General features: G+C 36.5%; 1 protein-coding gene across 2 annotated transcripts in view; it reads left to right on the top strand.

Annotated features, from left to right (window-relative positions):
- The window catches only part of RABGAP1 (RAB GTPase activating protein 1), a 62,069-nt gene that overhangs the window by 30,797 nt on the left and 12,776 nt on the right, over positions 1–18,496 (top strand). For both annotated transcript variants that reach the window (XM_053472747.1, XM_053472748.1), the window contains exons 14-19: positions 4,004–4,117; positions 4,476–4,550; positions 4,973–5,098; positions 9,584–9,727; positions 11,235–11,276; positions 12,883–13,011. In XM_053472747.1, the coding sequence (XP_053328722.1) occupies positions 4,004–4,117; positions 4,476–4,550; positions 4,973–5,098; positions 9,584–9,727; positions 11,235–11,276; positions 12,883–13,011 (630 nt within the window). The remainder of the gene's footprint in view (positions 1–4,003; positions 4,118–4,475; positions 4,551–4,972; positions 5,099–9,583; positions 9,728–11,234; positions 11,277–12,882; positions 13,012–18,496) is intronic.

Below are 18,496 nucleotides of genomic sequence, written 5' to 3' on the forward strand. Positions count from 1 at the left end.
ATTTCCAAAATAAAGGTCACTGCAGCAAGACAAGGTTAATGATGAGATAGTACAGAACTACTTATTGTGGAGGCCTGGAAAAAACCTACATGCTATTCAGTAGAGATATACCGCTATCAACATTGTTCTTTAAAGATTTTTATTGCAGTTTTTTTCCAGCTGCGAATGCATACACTACATGGTTAGAATCCAAGGCTAATTTGCCTCAGTCTAAAATTTCAATTACGATGTACTATGTTCTGATTTTGCAACTGTAACAATTTTCGGAAAAAAATTGCTTTAAACCCAACAGTAAAAACAGTAAAATTGCAAACATATGAAAAATAGGGATCATGGGCACTTTGCGTGGGGCAAACACCACTAGACCAGGGGTCCCAGAATTACCTGGAACTTTTCAAATCAGTCCTGTATCGTAGCCATGATTTTTTTCATATTAAAGGTGTGCCAGGTGTTTCCCGGGACCTCACAGAATTTGTGCAGCATCTTAGGCCATGGCTAGGCGCTGGAGAGGCCTGCCCCCACATTCAGTGTATTAGTTGATGATTCGCTCTTGAGAGATCAGACTATTTTACATTTGGGGAAAGCAGACCTACCCGTGTGCTTGGAGCATGTTTAAAATTGAAGATAAAAGTTAATACACCTGTGTCCATAGTCGGTGTATCACATCTCATTCCCACTAGGCGTGGAGCTTCCAGTTTAACCAAATTTATGAAAGCACAGTGCATGGTGAATGGAAGCTTTAGTCCAACTGAGGTAACATACCAGTTTAAGATCTTATTGACTGTAAAGTTCAGTCCAATCTTCTTCAGTCAGATCATCCCGAAGTTCAGTCTCCCGCTTCTTCTTATAAGGCGGTTCTTGTATCTTTTGCTTGCCTGTGATGTGAGTGTATAGTGACAAAATCAGATGTTTTTCGCTTTTTCTTGTTGTAAGTATAGCTTTTCATAAAGGGTGTGTTCAGGCATCCTTGTGATCCTCTGTTTTGGGTCTAAAGTACCGTATTGAAGGTAGCGAAATAGTTCAGAATCCCTCAAAGTTTGGATTTACTTCATCTTGTTCACTTCTACCAGGGGTCTACCAGACTGGATCTTACCCACCACTAGAAGCCTAGTTTTAGATCTTTTTATTGCAGTCTGTGAAGTTACTGAATGTAGTTATAGCACATGGAATTCATTTAAATATGTCTTTAGGCCAAGTAGCTTATTATTGGATTGCTGGGTCAAATTTTTTCAATGGTATCATCGATTTCTCAAGGGTTCCTGTGAAAAATGATTTTCTAAAGAAATATCAAAAGGTTTTCTCAATTCTTTATTACTAGTTTCTATTTTATTACATTATTTTCTTTGCAGCGCTAGAATGCCTACTATAGGAGGTATGCTATGAGGTGGAATTTTGGTCTCAACTATGATTTAGTCCATAGTTTATCACCAATATCCCATCTATATATATATAAACTTAAAGGGACGGTCATTCTAATATGTTTTCACTGATGATTAAGGAAAACGGTTTCTTTTTTCCGTTGGAAACTCTGTTTAATTTTGTTGTGGCGGCCTTCTGACCACCGTTAGGAAACATAGTTGGCTCTCTGTTAATTGGGACTCCTCCAATGCATATACTCCTCTTGTGTTTGGATTCAAGATGGAATACAACTTATATATATATATATATTCTAGTCTCTATTGCAAATGCACTGGGTATCATCGCGTTTGGCTCTTTACCCGCTCCCTCAGATCCTTGGCTTGCAGGATGTGTTTAATCAAACACAGTTCCTGCTGTCTGCGCTCACGTGGTACACTTTCCCTCCAGTGATGGTTCCGAAGGGAGTGGGAGTGCTTTCCTGCCACTGATTGGCTGTTGTTAGCAGCCAAACAGCGGTGCAGAAATGGGACCACGCATGGGGCATGCACTGCAGCCTCTCCTACAGGTACGCATTTTATTTTTATTCATTTCTTTGCATGTTTAAAGAATGCATACTGAAGTACCTGCAAGGTACATTAATATGCATTTTTTGATGGCAGGGCAGCATGCGACACAGATATGTCTCTTTAGGATATAATATTTTAAGGCAAGTGTTGTTTTTAGTGACATAGGATTACATTTAAATAAACATTGTATATGCAGTAGTAGTCCAAGTACACAAAAAATAGCTTCCTCTTCCACCTCCTTAGCAAAGCAATTGTTAAAAACTGACTTTCCTTTTATTTTTCAGAGAATAATCAAATGTTCTACTGACTAAGGGGTGTCTGTAAGATATGCAGTATGAGTTTCACTCTCTATAAGCAAGCAGTTTGCATTGGCATATAGCATAACACAGTTTAGAAATGCATGGGACAGCACAGAGAGCAAAGAGAGCAACTGTGTGACACTGAAAAATAAGACCCTTGGATATTTATTTTGTTGTTTGATGTCATATTTCTTTTAACTTGAACTCGTATTTGCGATGGGAAAGTAAGGTCTGATTTCTCATGGCTCCTCTTAGTTCTGTTTATTGCTCTCTCTTTCTTCCTGTCATTCTCAGTTGGTGTTTACAGGGTGTGTGCTCTGAGGGGGTTTCCTACATTTCCCACTAGCCTTCAAGCTTGAGAAATTACCCGGGCAGCCAGTTCTCACAGTAAGATATATAAATAGGAGAAGGCTTGCTGATGCCCGTGGCACAGCCCTCACTATGGACTAAGCTTATAAAAACAGGGTCTTTGTTTGAATAATTCCTCTGCTGTTATCGCTTCCTCAAGATTGAATCCAATTGAAATAACTACATGTGAGTAATGCTTCCTCGTAGCCTTACTTCATGGCACCTCATGGCACAAACAATATACCTAGTTTAGGAAACATACTATGTTTAAAGGTAATATACAGTGGTCTTCCATTAAATAAATCCATCCACAATTTTTAGTTTTAAAGCGCTCTGATTTTCTTTTCTTTGTCTCATTAGCATCAATAGTAGGTCTGCTTACTTACTATGTTCTATTAATAGTATCCAACGTATTTGATTAAAAAAAAAAAAACAACTCTCCGCATATCTTCTTGCAACATCTGTTCTGGATTAACCTATAGATTCCGATTTATAGATGTCAGATGCTGACATTGTCCTTTATTCTCTTTAGCTTCTAAATAATTTGTGATTCTGTTTATGGTTATTTTTTGGCACATTAAAACGACAATTATACCTTTTCTTATTATTTATTCATTTTTTTTTTTTTTTTTTTTTAACAGTGAGGCATACCGGTATATAGCCCTGTAAAATGTTTTTCTGTCGGGCGCTAAAATGTCATTTTTCCCCCAATTAATAAACAAATTGGAAAATGGACACTGCTGTTCCTATAAAAATAATACGGCTAATACCTCTCCCTATACAACCAAGTATTCTGCTAGCATTTCCTGCTGCTCTACTGCATTGTCTACCTACCTTTTAAAACCTCTAAAATAATTACCCCTAAATACATTTCCTTAGACGTTGAGGTTAGGCCAACCCTCTGGTTTTTATGCCGTAGATGCATTACTTTGCATTTATCCACATTAAATGCCAGTTGCCACAGCTCTGAACATTTCTCCAGTTTACCTAAATGATTTGCCATTTGGCTTATTCCTCCAGAAACATCAACCCTGTGTCATCAGCAAAAAGACATACCTTTCTATCCAAGTAGAGATCCCTGTGCGACTCCACTAGTAACAAAACCTTGCTCAGAATATACTACATTGACTACATTGTCTGTCACTCAGCCACTGCCTGATCCATTCAACGATATTGGGATGTAAATTCAGAGATTGCAGTTTAATTATAAGTCTTCTATGTGGGGCAGAGTCAAAAGCCTTACTGAAATCTAGATATGCAATGTCTACTGCACCACCTTGATCAATTATTTTAGTTAACCAATCAAAAAAAAAACTTCTCCCTGAATTCAAGATTTTGTTAGCAGACACACATCATGGCCACTTGAATTCTCACAGAAAGCGATATTGGTCATGTTAGACTAACACTTACTATTATTGTCCTCTCTTCCAGGAATCTCCACAAGACAGTGCTATAACACGTGATATCAATCGGACATTCCCAGCCCACGACTACTTCAAAGACACTGGGGGAGATGGACAGGACTCCTTGTACAAAATCTGCAAGGTTTTTATCACTCAATCCACATGGCTATAAAATACACACTGTGAAAGTATTGTTGAACAATCTCTTGTAATGCTATCCGATTGATATTAGTTCTCAAATTAGGATTGATTAGGAGGATGTTTCATGTTAAACTGAAATAGAGGACTGTATATAGTAAGCATCCTTATGTGCCGTCTCACTAATATCTTGATTAATATACCTGTAAAGGGATATATTTGAGTTACGTATTCTATTGATACCTAATGATCTTCCTATCTGCAGCTGATGTCCCTGCAACTGAGACTTTACACACTACATTGATGCTTTTCTTAAGATACAAATGAAAAAATAATTTTATTTTGTGTTCTAATTCTCCCAGGCTTACTCTGTATATGATGAGGAGATTGGGTATTGCCAAGGACAGTCCTTCCTCGCTGCTGTTCTCCTTCTTCATGTAAGTTCTTATTACTGAATCAAGTGTTCACAGAAATTCAAATTGTCTGTGTTGAGGATGGAGACTTCATCATTCTGGTTGGTTAATGGAAATGGAACAATAAAAATGATTTTTTATTACTACATGCTGGCAGGCCTCCAACCTTACTTGTTCCTTTGGCATTGTCACAGGATAGGCTTGTCTCTGTCTATGCCATAACCACTGCATCAGCTGGAGGGCTATTACTTTTATCTACCACCATCTCAGTGGCAAATATTTCTTTGCACACACATGTATGGACAGATACAGACTGTTATTTTGATAATTGCACCCACCAATAATTCTAAAGTGACCTGAAGATTGTTCAGGATTTGAGAATCTTATAAAAGTGTAGATTATGGACATTTATATACAGACTACTTGACTTGTTTCTTCTCTTGTAGATGCCTGAAGAACAGGCTTTTAGTGTCCTTGTTAAAATCATGTTTGACTATGGACTCAGGGAGCTTTTTAAACAAAACTTTGAGGATCTGCACTGCAAGTTTTACCAATTAGAGCGCCTGATGCAGGTAAGTCAGTTTTTAAAGCACCATGTTATCACTATACTGACATGCCTAAGTGACTGTGCTGTGCATGTTTGTCAATTCCTTAGCATTATTTTCATTTAAAACATGGATATGAATGTAATAAGGATTTTGTGTTCATTCTAGTAAAGTTTCTATAGGTAATCTATACACATAGAAACTCTTGATTGCATGAACATTCATCCTTTTTATTGGAGCCTTAAATTACTATTAGTGCAACTTAATGTTCTCAGAATGCACATAATCATTTGATTTCCACATATGTGTAATTTAAATGTCACATAACCTCACTGTTAGGTTAATTGGGCAGGGACCTATTTTCTTCATGTATTCATACATGTTGTACTCTGATTAAAATGTCTGCATGACTACTGTACTTTATACTTACACTTATTATACCATCCCTTTATTATACTGTATAAGTTATAAAAACAAAACATACATACAGCCAAACAAATTTTATAACACACAAGGGATAAAGTTCTGGAGAAACACCAGGCTACAGTATAAGCTAAAAAAACAACTAAATGATAAGGTAAATTAACATGAAAATGGAACTCTAGAAGCAGTATGTTTTATTTGTAAGACCACATACCATTTTAGTGGTCCCTCTTTGAATTTTCTCAAAATTATTTGTCTTTCTGCAGAATTGGATACAGAATTCTAAGTGAGATTTTACTAGTGTTATATAAAGACAGTAATTGTGTGTGTGTGTGTGTGTATATATATATATATATATATATATATATATATATATATTTTTTTTTTATTTATTTATTTTTTAAATCATACCTCCCAGTTCCCTTTCTTTCAATGTAGTTGTTGGAAAAGGGTAATAGTTTATTAGTGTATTACTCTATAGTATACCTTTATGTCTTAAATACAGTGCTTTCCATGAAGCCATGTTAAACTGTTGGTCCCAAACCTTAGTCCATTTTTCTAGTGCCCTTAGATAATTCCTTATCCCTCCTCTCCTGCTAGTTTCAACCAAGTTAAAAATCTTTGTCACGTGGAACCTGGTATACTTGCCCTTCCACAAGTAATGTCACTAATAAATGTATCAAATAGAACAGACACTAAGACTGGCCCCTGAGGAGCTGCGCTTTATTGTATCCCATACGATGATGTTCTGTCATCTGTCACCCACTCAATTTCATGTAAATAAAGTCTCAACATTAATTTCTGAATTAACGTTCTGTGTGGAGCAGTGTACACAGTTGGTAATATCTGTTAATTGATCTACACTATATTGTAAATATAACAGCTCTTAAAAACAAATGCTGCAGTTAATTTGGAAAAAAAAGAAAAACACACACATTGGCAAATACAGATGAGACAGTACATTTAGTCTACATGTAGTTAAAAGCAACAAATGTTTATAAATGTAAGCGGTTGAAATAAATGCGGATGCCCCAAAAATCTAAATCTTCTTTTTTTTGTATATGTTCAAAAATCAGTGTAGGTAGTAACGGGTCAATTAGGGATTAAGCAGAGTGGATTTTCTTAGATGAGTAAATAATCTCTATTATAAAGAAAATCTAGAGGTACCATATGTTGCTTGCCATCAAATGGGAGAAAATAATCTAAGGTAGATCATCTCAGCGGTTTTGCGTTCAGTAAACACTCAAATATGCTTAATATCTATATCTGTTTATGCTTTTATATGTCTGTCTACCTGTTTATCTATGCATAGCGTACAGACGTATTTGTTTACGTACAAAACCCATGCAATATAAAGTTAAAATCTGTGCTGTGATGCTCACTCCACCTGACATTCATGGTCAGTTTAACAGCATACCTCAAGTAGCCTCAGAAGTCCAGAAACAAAGACAAAATTCAATATTTAAGATAAAAAATACAAGCAAAAGAAAAAAAATGCTTTAAAATAACATGATAGATCAGAAATACATCGTAGATGTTGTTAATGTTGTAAGTGACTATTGTAGCTTAAAAACAGCTGACTTTTAGTGGAGTATCTTCATAGGCGTACAGTGGCGAGCAGTATCACTCCCATCTCCCCTGTGTTCCAGTGGCATGTTGTGTTGGCTAATCCAAGCTCACACACTTCATTTTGCTGTCCTGGGTATATTTTGTTGATATACCTATCTTAGTTAAATGCCAAGTATGTAAAAGGGCACTCTAATGACATTTAATGTATATGATATCAGAGGTCAGAATGCTTATTGAAGTACTCACGTAGTACTTTAATTTGCCTTCTTCAGTGGGACTGTCAGGGCCGGTATAATGTCCCTTTAAAAAATGGAAAGGCTAAGGTTTTGAAACAAAAAAAAAAGCCATGGTATCAGGAGAATGGCCTTGCACATTTGGCAAATGTATTGTCCGCACTTTTTCAAGAGAAGATATCTTTTATGTCTCACAGTAGTTCATCAATCATGTCATGCATCATAGAAGAGCGGAGTATTTAGTACTCATGCAGAGTTTATAAATTGAATTCCCATGCTTCCTATAATTTGATTTCCCAGCTATTACCAAGGGCCTAACCATTTGAGTGCTAGAAGTATGTACATTGTAATGGCACAATGTTGTTTGAAGCTTCTTGACTCATAAGGCTTAAAAAATAACCCTGACTTTTCACTACCAAGTAGGTATTTTACTGGAAGCCGGTAAAAATGTGGTAACCGTTCTTAGCCTACAACCTCTAATTTTTTGTTTGTTTTGTTTGTTAAAGATATAATAACTCCTGATAACATGCATGTCTAGTATTTTTTGGAAATGATAGCCACACTTGATCCTTGAGGGTGTCTGCTCAAGATGTTTGATTAAGATATTCATATTGAGTCATTTGCAATTCAGATTCAGGTTGTCAAACAATTTGTGTGAAAAGCCTTAACCAGCTTTGTTCTTCAAAGAGATTTTAAAATTCTTAGCTTGAGGGATGGGCTATGTTAAGCCTAACAGCGGCTGTTTCTCTGCTAAAGATGGGCTTTACCTTCAAACCAGAGAACATTGGAAATATCTGTAGCCATTTATCTTACTATAAATAATTTTACCTACAAAGTGGGTGAGTTGACAGTGATTCATTCTACACTACATTCACTAGGAGACAGGCAGTGTTCATTGGATCCGCAACTCGCATCATTGCACATTTTCATGACCTGCAGAATAACCACCTCGTTTGTTGGAGAATAACACAGATGAAGTTGTGTCTTGCAGTAAATAGGATGAATAACCAAATCACTGCTTCCCCATCTGTTTGTTATGCATTTTACATATTGCTATGGGGCAGTTTACTAGTATTGGTTGGCAATATGCATTTGTTCTGTTTAAAATTGGCCAACGTTGTTTCTATACACATATGGTACTTTAGGTTGAACATCTCAGTGGATGGCAGGTTCCCTTTAAATTGTATGCAAATGACTTGCAGTGGGGGTTCTGGCTATGAATTGCTTATTGTCCTCGTAACTTCCACCTTCAAAAACCTGTCAGAAACCATTTTCAATAGTCTATTTCAGACATTGCTGGCACATTGTGGGCCCTGGTGTTTCCGTGTCTGCTTATCAGCTCTTTAAATTCACCCACAGACATTTCTGTTTGTTGGGATATTTTTAGCAGCAACATAATATTTTACTTTCTGCTTATGGAAAAAACGATTATCGTAATAAAAAGAGTGCGTGCATTTTTCAGGAGATTATGCCTTTTCTCCGTTAAAATACAGGTATCCTCGCATTCGTGAACACACAAAATTAAATGTGAAATAATTGCTAAATCTACAGTAAGTTTGTTTCTACGCCTTATAGATATTTATTTTTTAGTGAGGTGTATATAAGGCAGTGCGAGAGATGCGCTGCAGCCATTGTATCCACTTTAGTCCTTATGAAAACAGAGTATGACGCTCATATCATTGGGTTTTTCCTGCATGCAAAAAGCAGCGCATCTCCTGCGCAGGAGTGTACGTGCGTGAATACTCTCTGCCGGCCAACGCCAGGCAGTTAATGCCAGAGTTCCAGTGGCACCAACTATATTCCCATGTGCATGCGTGAAAAGCCTTTACCATTGATTAAATGGGAGAACTTTCTTTCCATGCTTCAGGCAGCCAAAACTGCCACCAAACACGGAGGAATAAAGCTGCATATTAAAGTCACTGAGAAATGGTGTCACTGGTGGGGTTGCAGCGTGTGTGTACCACATCAGGAGACGCCATGAGTGGAGTTGACACTGCTGTCCTCTGGTGGCCTTTTTTTTTTTTTTGTTTTCTCCCATATGCGTGGAGCTAGTGTCCTCCTGAATATGAGGTTTAAGTTTGGGGTGGGGGGGTCTGTCAGAGGGAAGTGTCGCCATTGCCCCTCTAAATGGGAGTGACACCATGAGTTACCACACTGGTTGACACCATACCCTAGTGACATTGCTGATGGTTTATTCTTTGTTTGTTATTCACGTTTGTTTTTCTCTATAGTTGTCTTTTTTTTAAATGCACAGTAATAATAATAATAATTGTTTTTCTCCTGGCAGGAGTACATTCCTGACCTGTACACGCATTTCCTGGAGATCAGCTTGGAAGCACACATGTACGCCTCCCAGTGGTTTCTTACCCTCTTTACAGCCAAGTTTCCTCTCTACATGGTCTTCCACATAATTGACTTGCTCCTGTGTGAGGTACGCGCATCCACAAAATGTAAATTACACAGCATTGTGGGGTCAAATCAACCTGGGGGTGTTTGTTCACTAATATTTGTAGTATATGTTGAGATTGTAATTAATAAATAAATTCCCCAATAGATACATATTTTTCAACGATCAGTCCTTGCAATCTAGAGATTCCTGTGATGGATCTTAAGTGTCAACAGCTGTCCATGGCGATTTTGCATTGCTCAAATGGGCATATACGCTATATTATTATTTTAAAATTGGTCTTGCATATAATATTTGCATCAACCTTACCTACCTCATTTGTTGAAGGCAGTGATTCCCATCGTGTGTCTTCAGGTCCACTTGAATGCTATAGATCAATTCTCTATTAATTGTTTTATTTGTTTTGTGCATTGTCATTGCCCTATTTTGTGGGTTATTTTAATTAGTTAGTTTTTATTCTCAAGAAATAAATACTTTCAGCCTTCAAAGTGGTATGCAGTTATCCTCATTATACTTGGTGGCTTATTTATTTCATAAATAAAATAAATTAATTAAAACATCAACTTAGATTTGTGCCTTAATATAATGATCCACACATAAGCTACTGTTTAATAAAATACACTGAAATGGCTGAATAATTGTAAAGGAACTGTTAAAACTATAAATATATATTTTTTAAATATTTTATAGGTGGCAGTCCTCTTTGTAAATGTAGGCTAATACAGTAGTTTATCAATCATGTCATGCATCATAGAAGAGCAGAGGATTTAGTACTCTTGCAGAGTATAACTGAATTTCCATGCTTCCCATAATTTCATATCTCAGCTGTAATGTTTTATACTGGGAAGGCCTAACCCTTTGGTTGCTAGACGTAGAAGTGTAGCTTCTTGACTCGCTTTATATTACGGAAAATATTTATTTTATGTAGAAATATACAGTAGGAAGTATTATATTCTTAAATAACTCCTGCTACTTTACAAAGGCCACGTGGGAAATTTCGCAATTATGTTAAGCAGGCTTCTTTTAGTTTTCCTGCCCTTAATCCAATGAAACCGGACAGTGGTTCCCAAACCCTGTCTTCAAGAGACACCGGTACATGTTTTTTTTTTTTAATCTCCCTATTGGAATAGAACTGGTTGGAAACCACCGCCATATGATTTATTTTCGCAATATGGAAAGGTATTTCTTACTGTTCTGTAGTCCTCTACCACCCTCTGGTGGTATATTATGTATGATTGTGTTGCTTAGATTTCCTATTTCATCAGCTAAATAACTATGTACATTTATAAATCTAATTTTTGCTGTTTTAATTTGTGAACTGAATGTGAACTGAATGTTATTTTCCCTTTTTCTTATTTTTATTATTTGTAATATAAAGAATACAACCATTCTTCCCAAGATTATTGCTTTTATACATTTTGTCTCTTGAATCTTTGAAATTAGCTTTGTGTTTTATATAATGGAAACATACTATTACAAGTGACACCCTATGTATTGAATCTTGTGTGTGCTTATTTTTTTTTTCCTGTAGGGGATAAGTGTCATTTTCAATGTTGCACTTGGATTGTTGAAAGTAAGTAATTATATGATTATCATGTAATACATTCATTAAATATTAAACCATTAAATATATGGTTTGATGGGGTAAATTGAATTGGCTGGTTTCAAAGATGACCCTAATAGGGCATGGGCACAAATTGACCTCATGTAAAAAAATAAATAAAAATGTGCACCCCCAAATGTGGCTTTTTACCTCCCAAACAACCCAACAAAGCATGGCAGGTACCACTGTACTCTGGAGATGTTGCTGAACACATACTGGAGTGTTGTTTGACAATGACATATACCAAGAGCTATAACTTCATACCTGAAGTTGTGTGTGTTAAAGAAAAACACACACAGAAACGTCTACCACAAACTTTGACAAAGGCTGGTGGTAGAATTAGTGGATTGAAAGAGTTAAAATACTAGCGTTTAAAATACCTCGGAGATGTCTAGTTTTATAAAATATCTAGTAGTAACTTCATACCTGAAGTACAATGTGTGTGGGGACAAAGCACGCACAAAATACTACTACAAATATTGACAAAAGCAGGTGGTAGAATTAGTGCATGGAAGTAAATAAAAATTATAGCATTTGACATACGCTGGGGTCTCTAATTTTCAAAATATATGGTTTGATGGGGTAAATTGAATTGGCTGGCTTCAAAGATGTCCCAGATAGGACATAGGGACAGGATTACAAGATGTCAAAATTCCACATTGAAAATGGACACCTCTCAAGGCCTCCAAACAAGCAGAAAATGTTTTGTTTGACAGTGACATATACCAGGAGCGATATTCATGAGTGAAGTACAGTGTGTACCATAAAGTTTGATAAATGCTGGTAGTAGAATTAGTGCATGGAAAGAGTTTAAAAAAACTGGGGTTTTCAAACATATATATATATATATAATATATATATATATATATATATATATATAATATATATATATATATATATATATATATAGTTTAATTGGGGTAAACTGAACCAACCAACTTCAAATATAACTTAAATAAGCAGAATGAGCTGATTTTTTTTTTATGGTTTTTAAATAGCAATATGCTACTTGAACTTATTGCCTTATACCTTATTTCTTTTAGGTATTTCTAAACTCAGGGCATGTTTTTCAAATATCTTAATGTGCTTTTTTTAATAAAATTTTTCACAATATTGTATCTTTTTGTTATAGTAAATTAGATTATGTGAGCAAAAAAGCTATATAAAGAAAGCCCTTCTTGTCCTGAAAAATAATTTATAATTTGTATGGGTACAATAAATGAGAGAGAAGAAAATTAAAGCTAAACACAAGCCCCATTGTCATGAAGGGTACAAAAAATCCAGCTCTGTCCTAAAGGGGTCAATGCCATTGTCAATTTGAATACTTGATGATTTTCACTCTTGGTATTGTAATAGGTCTGTAGAAGATACTAGTAATCTATAAATGAAAATGTAATATTTATACCAGGCCTGCTTTTTCAGTTGCTTGATACTTGGCAGGGAAAGAATTAGGTTTTTTAGGTTTTTCCCACAAAATATTCTGTCCCCTTTTTTATGTTGCCATTGATTTTTCATACTTCTTTCCTAAAAACCCAATGTGCCATACATTTAACCAATAACAAAAATCTCTCCCTAGACCTCCAAGGATGACTTGCTTCTGACAGACTTTGAGGGAGCTTTAAAGTTCTTCCGTGTTCAACTTCCAAAGCGCTACCGCTCAGAGGACAATGCAAAGAAACTGATGGAGCTCGCCTGCAACCTGAAGGTAAATTGAAGGAGGAAGTACTGACATCTTAAATCAAATAGGTTTCAATATAATCAACATTATTAGTGTCTTATGCTTTAAAAAACATTAGTCATTTAATATGTATAGATCTCCTGTCCTGATTTTGAAAATCGACATCTACCCTTGTTGATGGTGTAATGTAGAATCCATGACATTTTGGAAAATAATAGCTCTGTACCAAATGCTTTTACATACTTACATAGGCTGAAAAAAGGTGTCCATCAAGTTTAGCCTTTCCCACATCAGTTAATTGCTGTTGATCCAAAAGAAGGCAAAAACAAATCCGGTTTGTAGCTCTAGCTCTTTCCAATTTTGCAAAAAAAAAATCTTGACCCCAGAATGACAGTCAGATCTCTCCTTGGATCAAGAAGCTATTTCCCCATAATTTAAAAATGATATCCCTGAATATTATGTTTTGCAAGTATTCATCCAGTTGCTGTTTAAACGTCTGTATAGACCGATAAAACTACCTCTGCATGCAGATAATTCCACAACCTTATTGTCCTTACTGTTAAAAACCCTTTCCTTTGCCTTAGACTAAATCTCCTTTCATCCGGTCTAAAGGCGTGTCCTACGCATAGTCCTGTTTATGAATAGATTTCAAGACAATCCAAATAAACAAAATCTGTTAATATAAATGTATATTAGAACCTCAACATTAACTTAGAATGTTAATTAAATCCCGGTATGTATGGTATTTTTCATTTGTTAATTCTCAGCAGCACCCCTCTTATTTACAGCTCGTTCTTCATTGCACATACTGAGTAATTCTCATTAATCTAGCTTTGCATACAAAGCAGAGTTCCACGCAGACTGTAGTTCTTGTTTTTGGAGAGGCCTGTTCCATAAACGTCTGTTAGTGAGCCTTGGTCTCCTGGAAAGTGCTTAATAATGCAGTAGGTTTTGTTTCCAGTCGAGGATATCCTGTCTGTTCACTCAGTATGACTTTGGAAAGCTGCCTCCAGCAGCTCTTCCTCTTTGCTGATTCACGTTTGTAAGTATTCTGCAGATTACAACTCCCTTTATCTTATCAGTTGTGTTTTAATGTCATGATGAGCTAATGCGATTTTATAGAGGTTGCTTTTGTCAATATTTTAGAAAGTTAGTCGCTATGTATGTTCGGATTGTATCCTATAAACCGAGACAGTCTTATTCTGTTATGCATGGGAGCAGTCACAATTTCTCCTCGCGCTCCCTGCTGCAGTTCTCCTGTGCTTCTTTGTACAAGCTTTCTGAAGCACAATTTAATTTCTTGTGCAGTCTGTTAATGGCAAATACAGTGTGTCTAGTTTTGTTCAGCACATGCCCCAATACAACTGCTGTACCTGCTCACAATTCAGCAAAGTATATCCCCCCCCCCCACAAACGTCTGGATGCTTCACTCTGATATCTTTGCATGTAACTAGGAATGGAGAATAATAAAAAAATTTGCGTGCTGGAGCAAATTATATATTTTTTATCACTCTCCCTCCGGCATTCAACCTTATGCGTATAGCTGATCAATGCTAAACCTAATCCCTAATGTTATCGTTGGGCCTCTGGTGTTCTGTGTTAGCCTTCTGTGTGTACATGGGGTGTACTTTATATTGTTTGATTAAATACATATAACAATAAAAATAATGACTATTTACAGTTGGATATAAATATCCAAAGCAAATCATGATTAGTGTAAAAATAAAAAAAAACACTTTCTGAGGGCAACATTGGGATTATGAATATGACTTTTTTCCTACAAAATGAAGTAGGAAAGTGTTCATGAGCTGCAGAGGGATCACATTTTTTTGTTATTGGCTTTGCAGAAGACATGATACGTGCATTGCTTCATTTTGATAAAGGTTATGGGGTGGTGATGGAGAGACAAAAAAGAGACAAGAGTTAGAAATAAAATATTACATGCGGTGGTGGAGTAGACTAAAAGGAATAGTGGAAAGTGCATTAAATAAGTATAAATATGGAATATGCAGCGGAAGAGTGTAAGACCCATTTAAACGTCTTAATTTTTGTTGTAGTGTCTTAGTTTAGGTAAAGAGAGTTTTTTTTTTTCTCTTCTCGTTGCACTATATCAATGTGATAAACAGCATTTATCTATTAATTCAGATTCCCCATTGTTTAAACCAAGCCTTTAAATGCTAAGATCCTTACACTTTAAATTTTATGCTATACATATCTGTATAAAACTCTACTAAGCATGTATGACAAGTGGTGGTGTTGAGGAAAAGATAGATTATTTCATAGAATTATTATCATAAATAATCATAGTCTAACTGGAGTATTGGAGGTTTAGATGTAATGTAAGGATGTTTTACTTACTAGTAGTTAAATGGAGAAGCATCCCATTAGAAGTGGTAGAGGCTTATACAGTGAAGGAATTAAAATATACATGGGGTAGACATAAAGCTATTGATTGATTAAGGTTTAAGGAAAAATGGGCAGAATAGATGGGACAAGCGTTTCTATGTTTCTATGATATCCGTGTTTACTACTGAACTTATGAAGTACATACCATTCCCTCGTTGATGTAAAGGCTATTACACATAGCATACCATGGTTTATGGAAACCTCGGTGATTTCAACTTTGTAAAACTTGCTTTTTTTGTAACTTTAATTTTATTGAGCATTTTTCCATCACAAAATAGTTGTTTGACGAATATTGACATAAATAAAAGAAAGATAACAGAAGATATTTCCAATGAAAGATTCTTGTTACATTGGTGTAAATTAACACAAGATAACGTCCAGATAACGACAGTACCACATCCACATAGCAATGGCATCTTACACAGGTTAACATATATAATTTGGTCCAAGCATCAAGATAAACAAGTGTTATGCTCATAAGGAATTACCAAATGAAAGGATTATTGTAGCATAATTCCATTAAAGGAAAACAGGGGTCCCCAAACATTAACCCATATCCATATCAATGAGCTAAATGCCAACATTGCCATTTCTTTATTGAATTGAGCGTATATAGTTTATTGAATGATTCAAACTTTACAACTCTATATGCAAATGCCACCAACACTAGTCCTCCAAATGGTGACTAAATCCGTGAACAATATATAACTGGACATTTAAAATATTAAATCTTTATCAATTCAAAGTTTAAAATACTACATGGTGGGAGAAATACTTAATATCTGGGGCAATATAGTGTAAAGGTGAATTAAGTATAGCGATAGGCTGAGTAGAGCTCAAGTCCTACTAAACCCCCAGAGTCTGAATATAGTTGGCCATATGTCATAAGCCTACTCTATCTAAGGGATTCTAATTCCTACTCCTAGCCATATTGAAAAATATATCCTGGAAAACACAAAACAAAAAAGGCAACGCACATTTTGCTGAGACAAACAGCATCTGCTTCCACAGATGTTTTTGCCTGATCAGCAGAGGCAGACTTGAGCTGTTTGCGCATATTGCTGCTCTTTAATTGGTTGAGCCGTAAAGGACTGTTACATTGATCTACGTGGATCAATGGACATGTCAGCAGAAGCTTATATGCATTTAGGGATAAAGAATTTGATCAACCGTCTAATACTATTAACTTTTTTATCCTATGTAATCTCCATTATGTATTTATTTACACTATTTATTGATCAGATGTCTTCTTCATAGGAGAGGTCAGTATGTATGAACAGATAAAACAAGAACCTGATTTGATGTATGTCCAATAACTGAAGAATTGATTCTCCGTGAGTTGTTATAATTGGAATAAAACTCCACAGATATATTAATTTCCAAAGCAGAAGGATACATATAGAATGAAGACATACATTTCCTTATTTCTTAATGGACAAACATAAAATATATCTCTATTTTAACATGATAAAAAGGAAGTATAATTAAACTCTTAATGAAGACCCACAGGGGCCAAAGTTTTTAAAGTGTAAATCCAGAAGGATTCTCGGGAGTGCCAACGACCTCCCCTGGGACCTGTCAAAATAGTTTCAATGCCTAGAAAGGATAGATAGTATCATTGTTATGTTTCTCCCTTATATGTCTTGCTACTTGTGACAGAATGACCTGTCATACAAGGCCCCAAGGTAGTCAGAGATGGCTCCAGCCTGGCTGCCAAACAGGCAGGAACTCTCTTGTTTAATTAATCCCATCAATAGGATTGCTGATTGGGGATTAAAGGTTGGGTTGAATACATGTATCTGTTAATTTATGTTAATGAAGTTCTGTGGGTATATGAGTCTATGTTTTACTACAATAAACTGTTCATTCCTGCCGTACTCAATTCAAGGTAGTTGTGTGTCTACTTATTGGGTACACATAGCAGGGTTCCAAGGTGCGCATGCTGGCTGCTGCTGGAAGTGATTCCGGGGACAACAGGAGGATACCTCTGGGTGATCTCTGGGAGTTACTACAGCTCTCTTGGTGAACCCGTTACACTACTGATGTGTCAATTCTCTTTTGTGTGTGCCAATATGTTCAAGAATTCTGTTTTTTAATTGTCTGATGGGCTTGCCTATATATTGCTTACCACATTGACTGTTGATAAAATTAACTACCCCTACCGTTGAACAATTGATAAAGGAGATAATCATAAACTCCTTTTTAGATTAATTGCAAATAAATGTCTTCACTGGGATTACAATTGCGCAAGTTTTACACTGGCCACACCGGTACATCCCCTTTGTTGGCCAAGAAACGGCCAGCTGTGAATGTACCAGCCTGTCCTTGATGTTTCGTCCCCTCCGTAATGTAACAAGGTTTCTCCTTTAGTGTTGTCCTGAATTAAGGATCAGATGTTTGTAGTGAATAATGTCGGGCTGCAACTAACTATTGTTTTCATAATCGATTAGTTGGCCGATTATTTTTTAGATTAATCAGATTAAAAAATAATGTAAATTTTTTGTTCATTTAAAATTAATGAACAAACTGTGTTAAAAACCAACAGCAGAATAAAAAAACTTTGAGGAAAAATGCATTTCTTGATTTTATTTCCCAACCTGCCCCCCAGTTATGCACATCTGAGCCCGGGCTTGCCACTCTGCCCACCCCAGATATGCCTTATACCCCCCTATATGCCATAGTGGCGTCTGATATGCCACATACCCCAGATATACCACCGTGCCCCCCAAGATATGCCTTATAAACACAGAAGCCCTGACGGAAGTACCGGCCAGCAGCAGCGGAGGTTGTCTGTGCGCATTGTGCAACGTTCACCGGCTGCCCCGACTAGACACCAATGAGTCTGAAGCACGGGGGGGGGGACTGACGCCACTGTTATGCCACTGTGCCCCTGATATGCCTTATACCCCCTGATATGCCACTCTGCCCCCTGATATGCCTTATACCCCAGATATTCCACTCTGTCCCGTCCGTCCTCCCCCCGCCCCCCCCCCCGTGCTCCAGACTCATTGGTGTCTAGTCGGGGCAGCCAGTGAGCGTTGCACAATGCGCACAGACAACCTCCGTTGCTGCTGGCCGGTACTTCCGTTGGGGCTTCTGTGTTGGA

This window comes from Spea bombifrons, chromosome 8, assembly GCF_027358695.1.
Source record: "Spea bombifrons isolate aSpeBom1 chromosome 8, aSpeBom1.2.pri, whole genome shotgun sequence".
NCBI lineage: Eukaryota > Metazoa > Chordata > Amphibia > Anura > Pelobatidae > Spea > Spea bombifrons.